This window comes from Xenopus tropicalis, chromosome 5 (assembly GCF_000004195.4).
Source record: "Xenopus tropicalis strain Nigerian chromosome 5, UCB_Xtro_10.0, whole genome shotgun sequence".
NCBI lineage: Eukaryota > Metazoa > Chordata > Amphibia > Anura > Pipidae > Xenopus > Xenopus tropicalis.
This window is the reverse complement of record NC_030681.2, coordinates 26418536-26432990: the sequence shown is the minus strand read 5'-3', so window position 1 is coordinate 26432990 and position 14455 is coordinate 26418536. Positions and strand designations below refer to the sequence as shown.

Genomic DNA, 14455 nt, shown 5'->3' with positions numbered 1-14455 from the left:
TGCACAGACAAATGAATTCCCAATACCGTTGCACAACCATGCAGCACTGTAAAACACCAAAAGATTTATTGAAGAAAACAATTAAAATAAAAAACAAACAAACAACCATCGTCCATACAAGATAAACTTAAAAACACAGGATTTAATGCAAATTCGCACCAATAGAAAATAGAAGGCTATGGTCAGTTACTTAAGGCTGTGTTTAAAAGATAAATACACATAAAACATCCTACTACATGTATACTTAAAGAATTTTTTGAGACGTTTGCATTGCCATTTGAGATCGGGTAGGATACTGCATGGACAACTAACTTAGCTTTGCTTCAGAAGCCAGGCTACTTTAAATGAGCAGGCTATGTAGCGGCAGATACCAGGGGTTGCTGGGATTAGCTTCCCATTAAAGTCCATTGCTATTTCTCTGCATTTCTGGTGCCATAAGCAGGTTTATTCCCATTATAATAGGAAGCAAATGAACCCCCAAAACAGAAAAGCAAAAGCCCCCATGTGGCATTGCCCATAAAGTAAACCCAAAGCACAAAATTAAAGACAAAACAATGACAGTCTCCTATTAGACTGCCCCGGGGCACAGCTACAGAGTATTCCATAGAGTCAAAGGCAATAGTGAGTTAGTGGAAGACAGAGACTAGTAACCATTGGGCTTAGGCACAAAAAGGTAAGTTATCTACCAATACACTGGACATCACCAAGGTCAGAATCGGGGAGAGGTTGGCAAATATGATATTTAATATTTATTTGTGTAAATATACACCAACATTATATTTCAGAAATGTACATTACAGGAAATATAAAAACTTGCCTTGCACGCGGCAATGGCACTATAATATGATGGACATGGTTAAGAAATTGGAAGTGTCATTATCAAAGAGAATTGGTTACTGGTTACTTGTTATTGCACTTATCTATATTTAACTGAATAGCTTCCTATAAATGGGGCTCAACAGACAGAAGGGGATCCCATGATAACCGATAAAGAGTCTGCTTGAATTTGGAATTCCAAAGCTAGCAGATCCGTTTGTTCTAAGCTATTAGTGTCACGTCGGTATTGGCACCGTGGATATGTGGCTAGTAAATGGCTAGCACATGCATTTTGCCCAGTAATATTATATGGCGCAGGACCCATGCAAATCAACTCTGCAACAAACAGTTTGGAAAGAAAAAAAAAACCCAGCAAACACAAAAAAATTGGCTTGAAATTCTGCATACAGTATTTATGCTGTGGCGCTGTATATAAAATTAGCCTAAGGATAGAAACCCGTGCTTACCGATCCTATGATTCTCAGCGGGCAGCCGAGGATGATGGGACCTCTGCAACAGGTTGCCTGCCCCGTGACTTACAGTCAGTACAAAAATCACAAAACTAGAATGGACACGTCATTGCAATGTTAAAAACCTGTTTGGCATTAAGAGTGGTACGACCGTGTGATACATTTACAGAAGTACAACATGGCTATGGTATTGTGCATAACCATCCAGGGGTCAGTGTAGAACATGCAGACATCGCCTAATAGGAAAGTTTACAAAGTGTTCTCCCTGCATTAACATGAATATTCTACAATATTTGCGTACAAGTATATATATCTTTATATATATATATATGTATAAATACTTTATACATCTTCACAGTTACAAACCTTTATCATTCCCGTTTTTTTTTTGCTATCTTTAAAATACACTGTAATATCTGGAATTTGCAGCATTAAAATCAACATTTATCTTCTGTACAATATTGGATGTAAACGTTTCTTAAAGTGCCGATTGCATGATCCTTTTAACATCCGAGCACTGGTTTCCCATGGGCGGGTAGACGGCATTTTTATTGCTTAAAAGCTTGCTACAAGATAGTTGGGTGGGTTGAGGGGGAATAAACAGTCCCATGAAATAATTAAAGCTACTGGCATATAGGCATTTAAATATTATGTTTATAATAAAAAATATTCCAGATCTGAAATCAGAAACAGACATTTTCTGTTACGCGAATCGTTTAAATATCTTTGGTGCCAAATGCGATTTTTTTTATACAGTAGTATCACGCAGGATTTTGCTGAATTCCTTGATTCTACTATAGCTAAATAATTTGATGAAGAGTCTAAACTTACCAGTGTGTAGACTAAAGAAAAAGCCATGTCAGTGGAAAAAGTGTGCCATGGCGCTTGCTGCAAGGAAATTGCTTGGATACCATAGGCAATTAGCAAACACCCCCTCACTAACCATTTTGCTCTCTATCAAGAGTAACGGCTATTGGTTTCCCAGCACTCAGCCTATGGGGGATGCTCAACAGATGGTGCTTGCCAGGTTTTGTTAACCCAGGAGACCTATAATGCTGTCATTGTATATTCAGCTCAAGCACAAGCTCTCCATGCGCGCTGCTTTGCAAGCAAGTATCCGCCATTTAATAAAGAACCAGATGCAAAGTATCTCCTGCCACAGCACTAATTTGTGCTCCTGGAATACACCATTCAAGTAACTAGGGCCTGATTTGTCTCCTTGATGCTGGAGGCTCCAACACCCCGCTTCTCCATGTGTACGGCACCAAGTAAAAAGAATAAAGTGACCACCGTAAAAATAATTAAAAAAATGATATTAGAATTATTACTCTTCATAAAAATCACTTTCTTAAACAGTATTCCTTTTTAGCATAAATATTAACAGTGCTCAAAATGTTAAAAGGAACCATGCCGATCTTAGAATGTAAAAGTTGCCCCTTTATCTGTTGCCTAGGCCAGACGGCACAGCACGAGAGCACGCTTTTGCTTCAGTGTTTGTGGTCAGTATTTTACAGTGTTCTTGAAAGGGCAGAAGATTCCTCCACTTCAGTTTGCATTTTGCAGCTTTACACAACAGTTGCTGGACGGTGGTCCATCTCTGCTTCCAGCTTCACCATCTGCTGTATCTCCTTTGCCTTGGGCCCAAATCAAAAAGGAACACGTCATTTTGATTGGACAACATATGCTGGGAGTCAGTTTACCATTGTGAAATACGTATAGAAAAGGAAAGAAAACACACGTAGCCTTACAAATATTCTAATGCAGTGGTAGTCAGGCTTTTTTGGTTTAAGCTCCCTTGGAGGTTGAATCTTTGGTGAGGGACCATCTTAACTCATAACAAGGTTAGAGATATATGCAAACATTGCTGAATTAGCCATGTATACAGAACAGCAAACAACAAAAACCCTTTCTATCTGACCTTCATACCAAGCTTCCAGGAGTACCTAGAAGTCCACCAACAAAATCCATTTCTATTTGGCCTTCATACCAAGCTTCCAGGAGTACCTAGAAGACCACCAACAAAATCTGTTTCTATTTGACCTTCATACCAAGCTTCTAGAAGTACCTAGAAGACCACCAACAATATCCCTTTCTGTTTGACCTTCATACCAAGCTTCTAGGAGTACCTAGAAGACCAAAATGGTATTACCTAATCCCACAGTTTAGAAACCACCGCTGAATAATTGGCAACAGGGTGAGTTGGCGCCTGGCAGAATAATTGCAACATGACTGCCACATGGCAAACAAAATGGCTGTGAGTTACCCAGTACAACAGTACACAGTGACTGGATCTGAGTGACACAGGAGGACTGGAGTTGTACTGAGTGGCACAATGGAGGAGCAAAATAGCTGCCTTAGTTGTGAGGGACACAGGATAAACAGGTTTTATTTACTAAATAATAATATGTTGGCATTATTTTAACTTTTAATGGTGACTGCCAATCATGTTAATCTTATACGTGGAAACAAAATTAGCATTAGCACCAGTCCACCCTATCACTGCGGCTGGTACAAGAGTCATTTTGGGGGGCTTGGAACCAAACTAAATGATATCCTTAACTATAAAAGGAAAGTGATCCCAGTCAGAGAGTGGAATGTGGCCGGCCTATCCCTGAAGAACATGTTTTTCTCGATCAGATTATTGAATAGAAAGAGTAGAGAAGAGCAGAAGATGAGAGAAGTGCATCCATACCTTGTGATTGAGACACTGCATGGCACGCTTTCAAATGCTGTATGTACAAAAATAACACGGAATGTCAAAATGATGCCACATGATATGAAGCAAAATAAACACATAGATACAAAGAGTAAAGCTCTGATGTCCCGATGGGAATGCATGAAAAGGCCTGATGCTCAGGTACAGGATTACTAACACAGCATTAGTATTTCAACCCTAAAAACCAGACACGTCCCATTTTTATGAATTTCATTAATCACTTTATTTTATGCATTTTCTACCTAACACTCTATATATTATATCTGAACATATCTTACATGAAATTCAACATTAAGGAGCTCTGGTTGAGTAAGAGCAGATTTCTGTCCTGCCGCATTGGACATATGCCCACCCATACGGGGGGCCCATCCTGCATCAGCAAAGCTACACATTCATGGTATAGGCAGAGTACAAGTTCTGATATTATGGAAATGAAAAGAAACTATATCATTTATGTAAAAAGTGCTCAGAAGAGGAGAAATTTGACACTTTAATATATACAGTATATATATATATATATATATATATATATATATATATATATACTACAGAGATCATAATGGTGCACGCCACTAACAAAAAATACAACCTGGGTGCAAGAGCCATATAAACTAAAATATTGCAGGAGTAATGCCAGCACACACAGGGGTTCATACAAATGTGTATAAAATGATATTTATTGAGAAAAAAGGAGCAAAATAAACATAGCAAGCCTCAACGTTTCAGTCCCCACTGGGACTTTCGTCAGGAGGCAAAAACTGAAGCACCTGACAGTTTTTGCCTCCTGATGAAAGTCCCAGTGGGGAATGAAACTTTGAGGCTTGCTATGTTTATTTTGCTCCTTTTTTCTCAATAAATATCATTTTATATACATTTGTATGAAACCCTGTGTGTGCTGGCATTACTTCTGCAATATATATATATATATAAAAAATAAAAGTATGGTGTCCACAAGCAAAAGTAAAAAAGTATTAAACCCATCTTTAGAAAGATTTGGTATTCCAGCAATGAGTAATAGTCTAATGTAAGACTAATCTAATGTAAGAGTATTGCCCTATGCCACTAGATTTTTTCTACCATACACACACACATTACAGTATCTAGCTCTGTATATGCACACATATATATGCATAATATTAACCTTCTATACTAATGTTTGTACTTATGCTGTGGGGCTGCACCTTCCCGCATTGCTCCCTCCAGCCTCTGTCTCTAATGGGAACTGAACCCTGGGACAGTTCTGTCTGGCAATATCTGTACCTGTTCATTCTGCTTCTCCAGGTTCTCCATGTGTTCTTGTTGGTTTTTTAACAGCTGATCAACGTCTTTCGACTGTTTCATTGCCAGCTAAAAATGAAACAGCAATTTTCAGTCACATTATGAAATCAAAATGCCCTAAAAGCACAGGAGCAATATTATAAAGGTGCTTACAATAACCAATATAATGTCATAAATACCAAAAGCCTCACAGTATAACCCCATAAAAGTTGGGATGTGTTCATTTGAAATAAAAAGTGAATGGGGTGGTTTGCAAATCATTTAACTCCTATATTTATTTATAAATAGTATGATCACAACATAAAATGCTGAAATGCAGGAGATGCAGCTGAGCCTTAGGACTGGTGGCAATGACAGGGCCCCATAGCAGCCTGTGCCTCCTGCTGCTCCAGCGCAATTTGTCCGGGGGTAGGAGAGGGGATCTATGCGCCAGCGTTCTATTCAGAGGCCTGGCTGCAGGTCTCAGTGCTATAAAACAGAGCGCAGAGGCCTGTGGCCATTCGGCAAGGGCAGAATGCAGCACAGTTGGACTGGGATGTGCAGGGTCTACTGGGGCTGCCACACCGGGGGGATCCCCATTGGGGATCAGGTCTGGGTTGGTGGTGGCCACCGGGTTTTTCCCAGTGTCCAACCCTGTAATACAGTGTGAAATATAATGGCCATTTGCACATATTCCATGCAGGGGTTTTCTCAGAATTCCACAGTAACTGTGCTAGACACAGCAAAATGAACGCTGTTGTGGGCGTTTGTGGTATTAAAAATTGGAAACAAGTTGGGGCTAACAATTTCCAAGTGGGGATTTTGTATGTTATAGCGTGAGGTGTCATATATGTCACATGTAAATCACTTGGTGCAATTCTATAGCAGCTACTGACTATCGCATATGCTTTATATTACATGGAAGGTTTACCTTTAATTCACTTTATGTTTGTTATAGTTTTTTTTAAGTAAGTTTTGGAATTATTTGCCTCCCTATCCAGAATACAGTTTAAAGTGCTATGGTGCTATCTGGTTGTTGAATGGTAAATGAGCCCCACAACTATATTTCTTTATGGCCCCTTTTCTTGCACAACAAAAAACATTAAATCAATAAAATATGGAGACATAAAAAATGAAGACCAACTGCAAACTGTCTTAGCATACCATTTTCTACAACACTAGCATTTTCAAAGTCTCCCATAATTACCATCAAACATCCAAAGGTTCTTGTAATGGAACACCCTGCCTGGTTCTAACTGTTGTCGTGGAAACCTGACATTACCCCCTGATCTCTATACATTCATCCTTTGTGACAACAAATGTTTATATTATATATGCGCTTTGGGTCCCACGGGAGAAAAGCGCTTTACAAATGTTTGTTGTTGTTGTTGTATATGTTACATACACACGTGTGCATACTGGGTAAGCCAGTTTAGAAATGAAGCAGTAAAATACAAAATATATCAGTATATCATTAGATTGTACTTTCTTCCCTTGTCTGAAGAAGCAGAGGATTAGCTCTTACCCTTAATCACATTTGCATTTTTATTGGTACTGACACATTAAGCTATAATTATGCCTGTTTGTTCCAGGGACTTACTTCACATTTTCTTGCTAACATGCAAAGTAGCCACTTGAATTCTCCATGGCAGCAGTGAGTGCCGGGCAACTCGGGCAGTTGAGAGGTGATGGGCTAAGTGGATATGGCATTAATAATCTTGATAAATATATATACTGAATATATCTGCCCCTGCACAGAAAGTTTAATCACTGCATATATGTATTTAAACATAATGGGAGCCAATCTCTTGGTTGCGCAGACTCAGAGCTCAGCCTATAGGTTCTACACAGATTGTATGTTGTACTGATGTCCAGAATTACATATGGGAAAGCAAAAGAACCATTGCTGATCAGTGGGACATATTATATACCTCTATATGTTATGCCTACATAGCAGTTAGGTGGGGAATATCATAGCCAGTGTCATTGAGAATAATCCCGACTCACCCTTTTCCGTTCCTCAAGGAACTTCTTTGTGTTGCTGCTATTCAGTTCCCTCACTCGCCTGTAAGTACCAAAATATACAGGGAACATATTAGAATAATGCAGGAATTCAACTGTCACCAACAATGAGCTTAAACTGTTTACAGCAATGCGGATATAAGGACCGTGTACTTTCTTCAAACACTGTGCTCAGCACCCTCAGATCAAGGCTGCCCTGTGTATACAGTACTCCTGCTCCTGTACACTGACTTGCTGCAGTGATGGTCTATTTTGTTTCTCAGTTTATTGGTTAAATCTATATGTCGTACTCAGGAACACCCTTCCATTCCTCCAGAGACCACTACCGTGATAGGACTGAAGTGGGAGAGAGAGCTTCCTCTAGGGAAGGCATTTGATCATAGAGGCCTCCAATATAGGGAAAAACCCTAGGGCTATTGGACCTGACGCAGGAGCTGGCAGAGGAAAAGAGGCTTCTAAAGACTCTCCTCCACAAAAAATATGCTCATTGCTAAATAAAAAAAAAACTATATTGCAAAAGTTCTATACCTGTATATCCAACTAACTCATAATTTCTTGGGGTAACTTTTCCTTTACTGATTCAGGAAAAAGTACTCTATAATGGAGATTTACCAATAAAAGGAGAACCTCAAAACGTTCTAGAAAATTGTAAAGATGTTACCATTGCCACTAATGCACTTCCCTACCATATTTCTACAGGATGGACCATCTATAGAACTATTAGTACAGCAACTGAAAAGTCTGTTGCAATTCAAATCATATAATCTGAAGACCTTTTATTCTGGTAGGCTCTCTGCCTGGCTACAGCCTCTGCCTCTATTTGCCATAAGGATGAGATGGGTGAAATGTGCACGGACTCTCTGGGGGCTGCAGAGAGGAAAGCATTTAGCTCATTTTATAGACTGGTAAAATCTACAAGGAAAAATGCAGCAGTCAGTGCACAGCTTTCCTTTTCTACACCCCCCCACTTTCAGGCATTGAAACAATCAACGCCTCCGCCATCCTCCTCTTCACCCGAAGGCAGAGATGGAGGAAATGGGGAAGGAACATGCAGATGCTGAGGATTTGGGTATCACGCAATGAAGGTTAACCGCTTGACTGCTGTGGAAAGTTCATTCTAAGGCACTGGGGGGGCAGTACTGTTTAATCTATGCTGTGCTGCAGGTTGGCTAGAAACACACAGCGGAGCAATATTAAGCAGTTAAAGGGTTAAATAAATAAAACAGCCGCAGCCTGTTAGTCATACCTGGACAAACAGATTTCTCCGGAACTGGTACAGAACTACTGAACAGCCTATCACATTATTATGGTTAAGTAACTATAAATATTTTGTACTGTCCAAGCCCCCATTACCTTTGGTAAGTAAATAATAATTTTCCATAACCCCCTTCACCCACACATACAGTTTCTCTCTTAAGATACCCAACCTGAACCTCCCAAAAAAGAGCACTCACCTTTCTCTCTCAGCCTTGTTTTTGATTGATTTATCCTGGCTTATGGCTTTGCAGTTTTCCATGGACAATTTTGCTTGGTTGGCCTTCATCTCCTTGCTTTCTCTTTAGAAAATACATTATACACTGGAAGTAAGTTCACTAAATGATTGTTCATACATATAATAACAGTTCAATAGCAGTTCATCCAACTGGCCTTCAATTTAGGCATTTTAAGATTTTTTTACATTTAATTTTGAAATTTCACATGGGGCTAGCCATATTGTTCTTTGATAAACTTTAGTAACACTTTACTGCTGCGCTGCAAGTTGGAGTGATATCCCCCCTCTCCCAGCAGCCGATCAGCAGAAAAATGGGAAGGGAGCAAGATAGCAGCTCCCAGTAGATATCAGAATAGCACTCAATAGTAAGAAATCCAAGTCTGGCTTGGGACTCCTCCAGTTACATGGGAGTAGGAGAAACAATAGGTGAAAGCAGTTCTAATGTGTAGCGCTGGCTCCTTCTGAAAGCTCAGACTCTGGCACAGTGCACTGAGATGGCACCTACACACCAATATTACAACTAAAAACTACTAAGAATAACATTTTAAATGGTGGAGTGAATTATTTGCTAGGTAAACATAAAAAGTACTCCATAAAAATCATGACAGTATCCCTTTAAGAAGACTTGTTATTGTTGTTGTTATTGTTTTCATACCAACAGTCCATGTGCTGCTTTGACTTCTTGGAATGATGCTGCTTGTTGCTTAGCAGGTTTAATATTATAGCATTTGTAGTAACATTGATGGGACCTTTGAGCTGGCATTCAGTTGTGTATACTCACCTGTCATGGGTCAGCTTGAGTTGCTGCATTTGTTGTGCATGAATCCCCCGCAGCAACTCTTTCAGGAGCTCACACTGTTGGCTTAAATGGACATCTCGGAGTGTTTGCTCTTCCGCGTTCTGTGCTTTCACCATTTCTGTGAACTCTTTTGTATGCTGAGCCACAATATCTTTCACCTAGCATCATAGAAATACACTAACATGATCAGTGACTTTCTTCCATTAAAACTACAAAAAGAAAAATGACCCGACAGTGAAAAGCGTAATGCACAGATACAGTTAAGCTTCCCATATCTTAAATTCCTCTATATCAGCTCAAAAGGATCTGTACACAAGCAATCCATCCAAAGATAAATGATAAAGGAAGAGTAAAGAGAGAAAAGGAGGTATTGGGAATGATTTGCTAAAATTCAGAAAACCCCTTTTCCTTTTGTCCCAAGCTAGACTTTCTCATAGATCCATAGATGGAAATAATGCAGTGATTTAATCTATAGCAAAATCATTTTTACCAAGTCTTTGAATTCAGTTAACAGTTTTGTCATTGAATATGAATATATGAGGCTTTATGCTACTTCAGAGCAGGTGATATAGAAAACAGGCCAAAATACCCCATACCACATATATTTAATATTTTGTCCATATCTGGGCTCCATAAACTGAATTAGTTGATCAACCCCTTAATGATTTATACAGTATTTATACAACAAATACCACTACCAACAAGAACAGGCAGGTTGTGTAAATGGTAGACAACTCTCTATGTGAGAACACAATAATGATACAAACATATATTAGGCAAATAAGTAAAATGGTGGCACCACAAATAGTTCCATAACTAATATAAATTGCCTACTGCTAAATATGAGAACCTTCCTCATTCTCCTTTTGTGCACAATGTTAGAGGACCCTCTAATAGAGGAGAAGGGCCATAGAGTTTGCTAGCCATTTTCTTACTTTCCCAAGTGCCAAAAGCCATGTAGTGCTCTGATAAACTTCAGTCTCTCATGAACTGATGCCTGCTGGTACTCTCCTAAATTTTAAAGAATTGGTTAAACAGGCAAAAGTGCTTATACTGCCTCCCAATAAGTTAGGGTGACTTCAAGCATTTCTCTGCCAGGTAAAATACATTGTGGAAAAACTTCCCCAAATGCCATTAGCAGTAAAGGAAATAGATATATATACTATATATATTATTTACAGTGTGCACTTGTAAATAATGGCACATTGACTTCTATGAACAACTCCAAATCCTAAATACATTGTACACGGTGGAGCAAAATACATTAAATCAAGTAAGGGGCATAAGTAATGGCATCCAAAATACATTAAATACAGTGAGAGACATCGGGTAGTGACAACACAAATACATTAAATACAGTGAAAAGCAGCGGGAACTTTAGCTCCAAATACATTAAATACAATGATTTTTGCATTGCAAATCCCACTTAGTGGTTGACACGAGAATAGCACCCAAGCAGGAGAAACCCTGTTTTGCTATTATGCTACTTGGGTCCTATTGACAGTACATTGAGCAGGAGAAGTAATTGCTTATCTGAAAGCAGTTCTATTGTGCAGTACTGGCTTTTCTGAAAACTCAGACACTGCACTATGTTGGCTGCCTACACACCAATATTACAACTAAAAAAAAATGTTTGGTTCAAGAATAAAAATTTAAATGGTAGAGTGAATTTTCACCATAAAAATCATGACAGAATCTCTTTAATGAGCTCTTGCTCCTTCTCTTCTCCTGTAATGTATGCTGAAACAGACTAAGGCCAAGTGAAATCAGAGACTGAACTAATGAAGAGATGCAGACACTTCCTGTACTTATAGTGCATACCAATGTATATAAATCTATTATCAATTTAAACTGGACCTGGGCCAATACTGAGCTAAACTGCTACTTTTGTAAACCTATTTGTATAGTAAGCTTTTGCATGTCCCACTAACTAAGAGACCAGTGGGTTGGCCGGTGAACGTTTAGGGCCAAGTTAATACACAATTTGCAATCAAAAGTGCATTTTTAATTGCAAATGTATTTACATATGCAAATTTACACCAGATGAATATACTAATTGTCTTTTCCCCATGTGCAGAGTACAAGAAAGTATCCAAATCAAAGCTCCTAGCATAATAGAACATAAGGATGGATTTTTAAAGCAACCACTTCTTGATACAACTCCTTAGTGTTCTAGCTCTTGTGCCCTAGGGTATAGAAGATGAACCCTAATGTAAGTTTTATATACATTACGATAAGTATGTTTAGTATTTCCAATAAGGGTTTCATAATTGAAAGAAAAACAATAGAAGGCATGTAAATGTAAGGCTTATAAATGCACTACTAACCAGGAAACCAAAACAGGAATACTACAGTCAAACTGTTATGAAACAAAATCAAGTCCCTCAATGAAGCCTAGTGGCTAAAATGGGATCTACATTTCTTAAATTATGAAACACAATGAAGAAATCACATTAATGTCAAAAGGAAAAAAACTTGGCTAAAAGTGGCCATACACGCACAGATATAATATAGGGTTGGGCAACAGGAACACATGACTCTGAATGCAATCAGATAGCACTGACCAGGCACCACTAAGTGACAAACAATCAAACTCAAGTAAAGTCTCACTCACAACACTGCTACTTTAGTCCTTTATTTGGCCAACACAGAAAAAAGGGTGTTAAACCCACAACATGTTGTTCAGTGTTGGCCATCTGAAAGGCTACAAAAGCAGTTTTGGCATTGCGACTGTGCTAGTTAGGCTTTCAGATTCACTTCTGCTGAGCTCCCACTTTATACTGTGAGGCCTAGGACACAATATAAAATGCAAATAGCTTACAGTTAGCTTGCTGGCTATCATAGAGGAATGGAATGGAAGTAAAAGTATATTCCAATATAGCAATATTAATCAAAGAACAAACACCGTTCTTTGAAGTAAAATTGGATTGTTATTGCCACATCATTTCAGCCAGAAGCACAGTAGGAAGATGAACAGCCTTTTATAGAAATTATTTCAGCTATTTCTACAGCGCAGAATTGAAGTGCAGATTGTAATGTGTGCTGTAAATGGCTTCACTAAGGCTTTTTATAGGGCAACTGTCTGTAAAACAAGAGGACTGCATCGCCTACTATCAAGTGTGGAACCCTGCAGTCTTTTCAGCCTAGGCTTGACATAAATTGGAAGAAAGGGTTTTATAACAAAGGAGTGATGGAAAGGAGATGTGGGTAAAATCACAATAAGGACAGGAAGAAGTATAATGAGATTAGTGGGATTTGTGTATGGCAGCGATGGAAGGAAGAGGTGAGTGTGTAAATATACCTGGATTATAGGAGGGGGCAGCAGGTAGGAAAGGATTTTATGTAGCATATTGAGAAAAGGGAAAATAGGGATAAAGCTGATCATAATAAAGGGTAAAATACACCCAGGGAAGTGGTTTGTGGCCATGTGTTTGCCAGCTGTGTGTTGGGTACAATTAAGGGAATAGGGGGCGTAGGGTAAAATGCATGGCAGGTTGTGGGTAAAATACTGTTCCAAGGGTATTAAACGGTGTGTGACTGTGTTTGCATAGAGGGACAAAAATGGCTCAAGATAGGTAGTACTTGCAAACACTTAAACGTAACGTATCGTAGTGTTTAAAGAGTAATTTGAATGGTGGAAAATAAAATATACAAACCAAAAGATTAGGTGCATTAAAAGTACAATGAAGTGAACAATAGATGGAGAAAATAAAATTGGGTAGAAGAGAGTGGCCTGTGAGGGGATAGAAGGCATGGGAAGAAAATGGGGATTAAGTGGTAAGTGCAGATATCAACCTATCACACCCACTGCAACACTGCTTGTTGTAGAATTTATAATAGAGGTTTTTTAATAAAAATAACATACCAAAATGTGGGGGGGAAAAATAAAGAGGGGGGATGAGCTCTAAGAATTTGCCATTAAAGAATGAGTAATAGCTGGCTGCAATTTCCAAGTGAAAGCCAAAGCTGTGATGTTGAGATCTTTATTAGTCAGGAACACCACTGCTTTCATTTGATTCAAGGATGGGTTCAATTTCAGGGTTGTATGTGTGTAGGTCTGTGGGCCAGACCAAAGTCATTGCATATTGCTACTATGCCACACCCTTTCAATCACATCTGATAATTTTAGGATTGGGACCATTTCACTTTCATATTATAGTACAAAAGAGGCCCAACATCTAGAGGCACGCATACAATTGTAGCTAAGCTGCTTCTAGCTAACAACAAACACACTTCATTCAGAGTTATGCAAGGACATGGACAAAGCCTATAACAACCAATCAGTTGTGTACATGTATTATTCTAACTTCACTAGACAAGGAGAATATACAGTGCTCATTTATGGTTTAAAAACCCAGTGTAATCTTTGACTTTATGTTGCATAAACCTAATAGTTTCCTTATGGGACAAAATGTCCTACTATTTGTTGTCCTTGAGGGATGTTTAATCTAAAACAATGAAACTCTCTTTTTTGCCAGAGTGCCAAAAAGAAAGTATGGTGGGGTGCAAGTGGATGAAACTGGTACCTCCCGATCAGTAATACAGAGTGGCCTGTCTGGCTTTAGTCAGAGAGTAGCTACCTGGGAGGACCCATAGAGGCCTCTTTTACTAAGCTTTTGGCAAGGTGCAAAGACCCCTTGGCCTGTCATGCATTAAATAGAGACTCAAATGGGCCTGACTGATCTTTGCACTTAGCGCCATAATATGAAGAATATATATATATATATATATTTAACAATATAAAATACATTTTATAATTAATGATTGTCTGATCAGACAATACCAAGCACTCCAAACAGCCTGATGTTATTTATCTACAGCTCCCATGGCGACACAACTCAAAACCATGGAGTTGCCCTTATCTACCAATAGACAGGGACAGC

The 14455-nt window shown here is 38.9% G+C and overlaps 1 protein-coding gene across 8 annotated transcripts in view; it reads right to left on the bottom strand.

Annotated features, from left to right (window-relative positions):
• Positions 1–41: 41 nt before the first annotated feature.
• The window catches only part of plcb4 (phospholipase C beta 4), a 168490-nt gene continuing 154076 nt past the window's right edge, over positions 42–14455 (bottom strand). For 7 of the 8 annotated variants that reach the window (XM_012963848.3, XM_031902883.1, XM_002931736.5 and 4 more), the window contains 6 exons: positions 9555–9730; positions 8736–8837; positions 7267–7324; positions 5263–5349; positions 3979–4015; positions 42–2920 (listed from right to left, as the gene is read on the bottom strand). In XM_012963848.3, the coding sequence (XP_012819302.1) occupies positions 2832–2920; positions 3979–4015; positions 5263–5349; positions 7267–7324; positions 8736–8837; positions 9555–9730 (549 nt within the window). In that variant the 3' untranslated portion in view covers positions 42–2831. The remainder of the gene's footprint in view (positions 2921–3978; positions 4016–5262; positions 5350–7266; positions 7325–8735; positions 8838–9554; positions 9731–14455) is intronic. The other variant, XM_031902885.1, reaches the window with a different exon arrangement.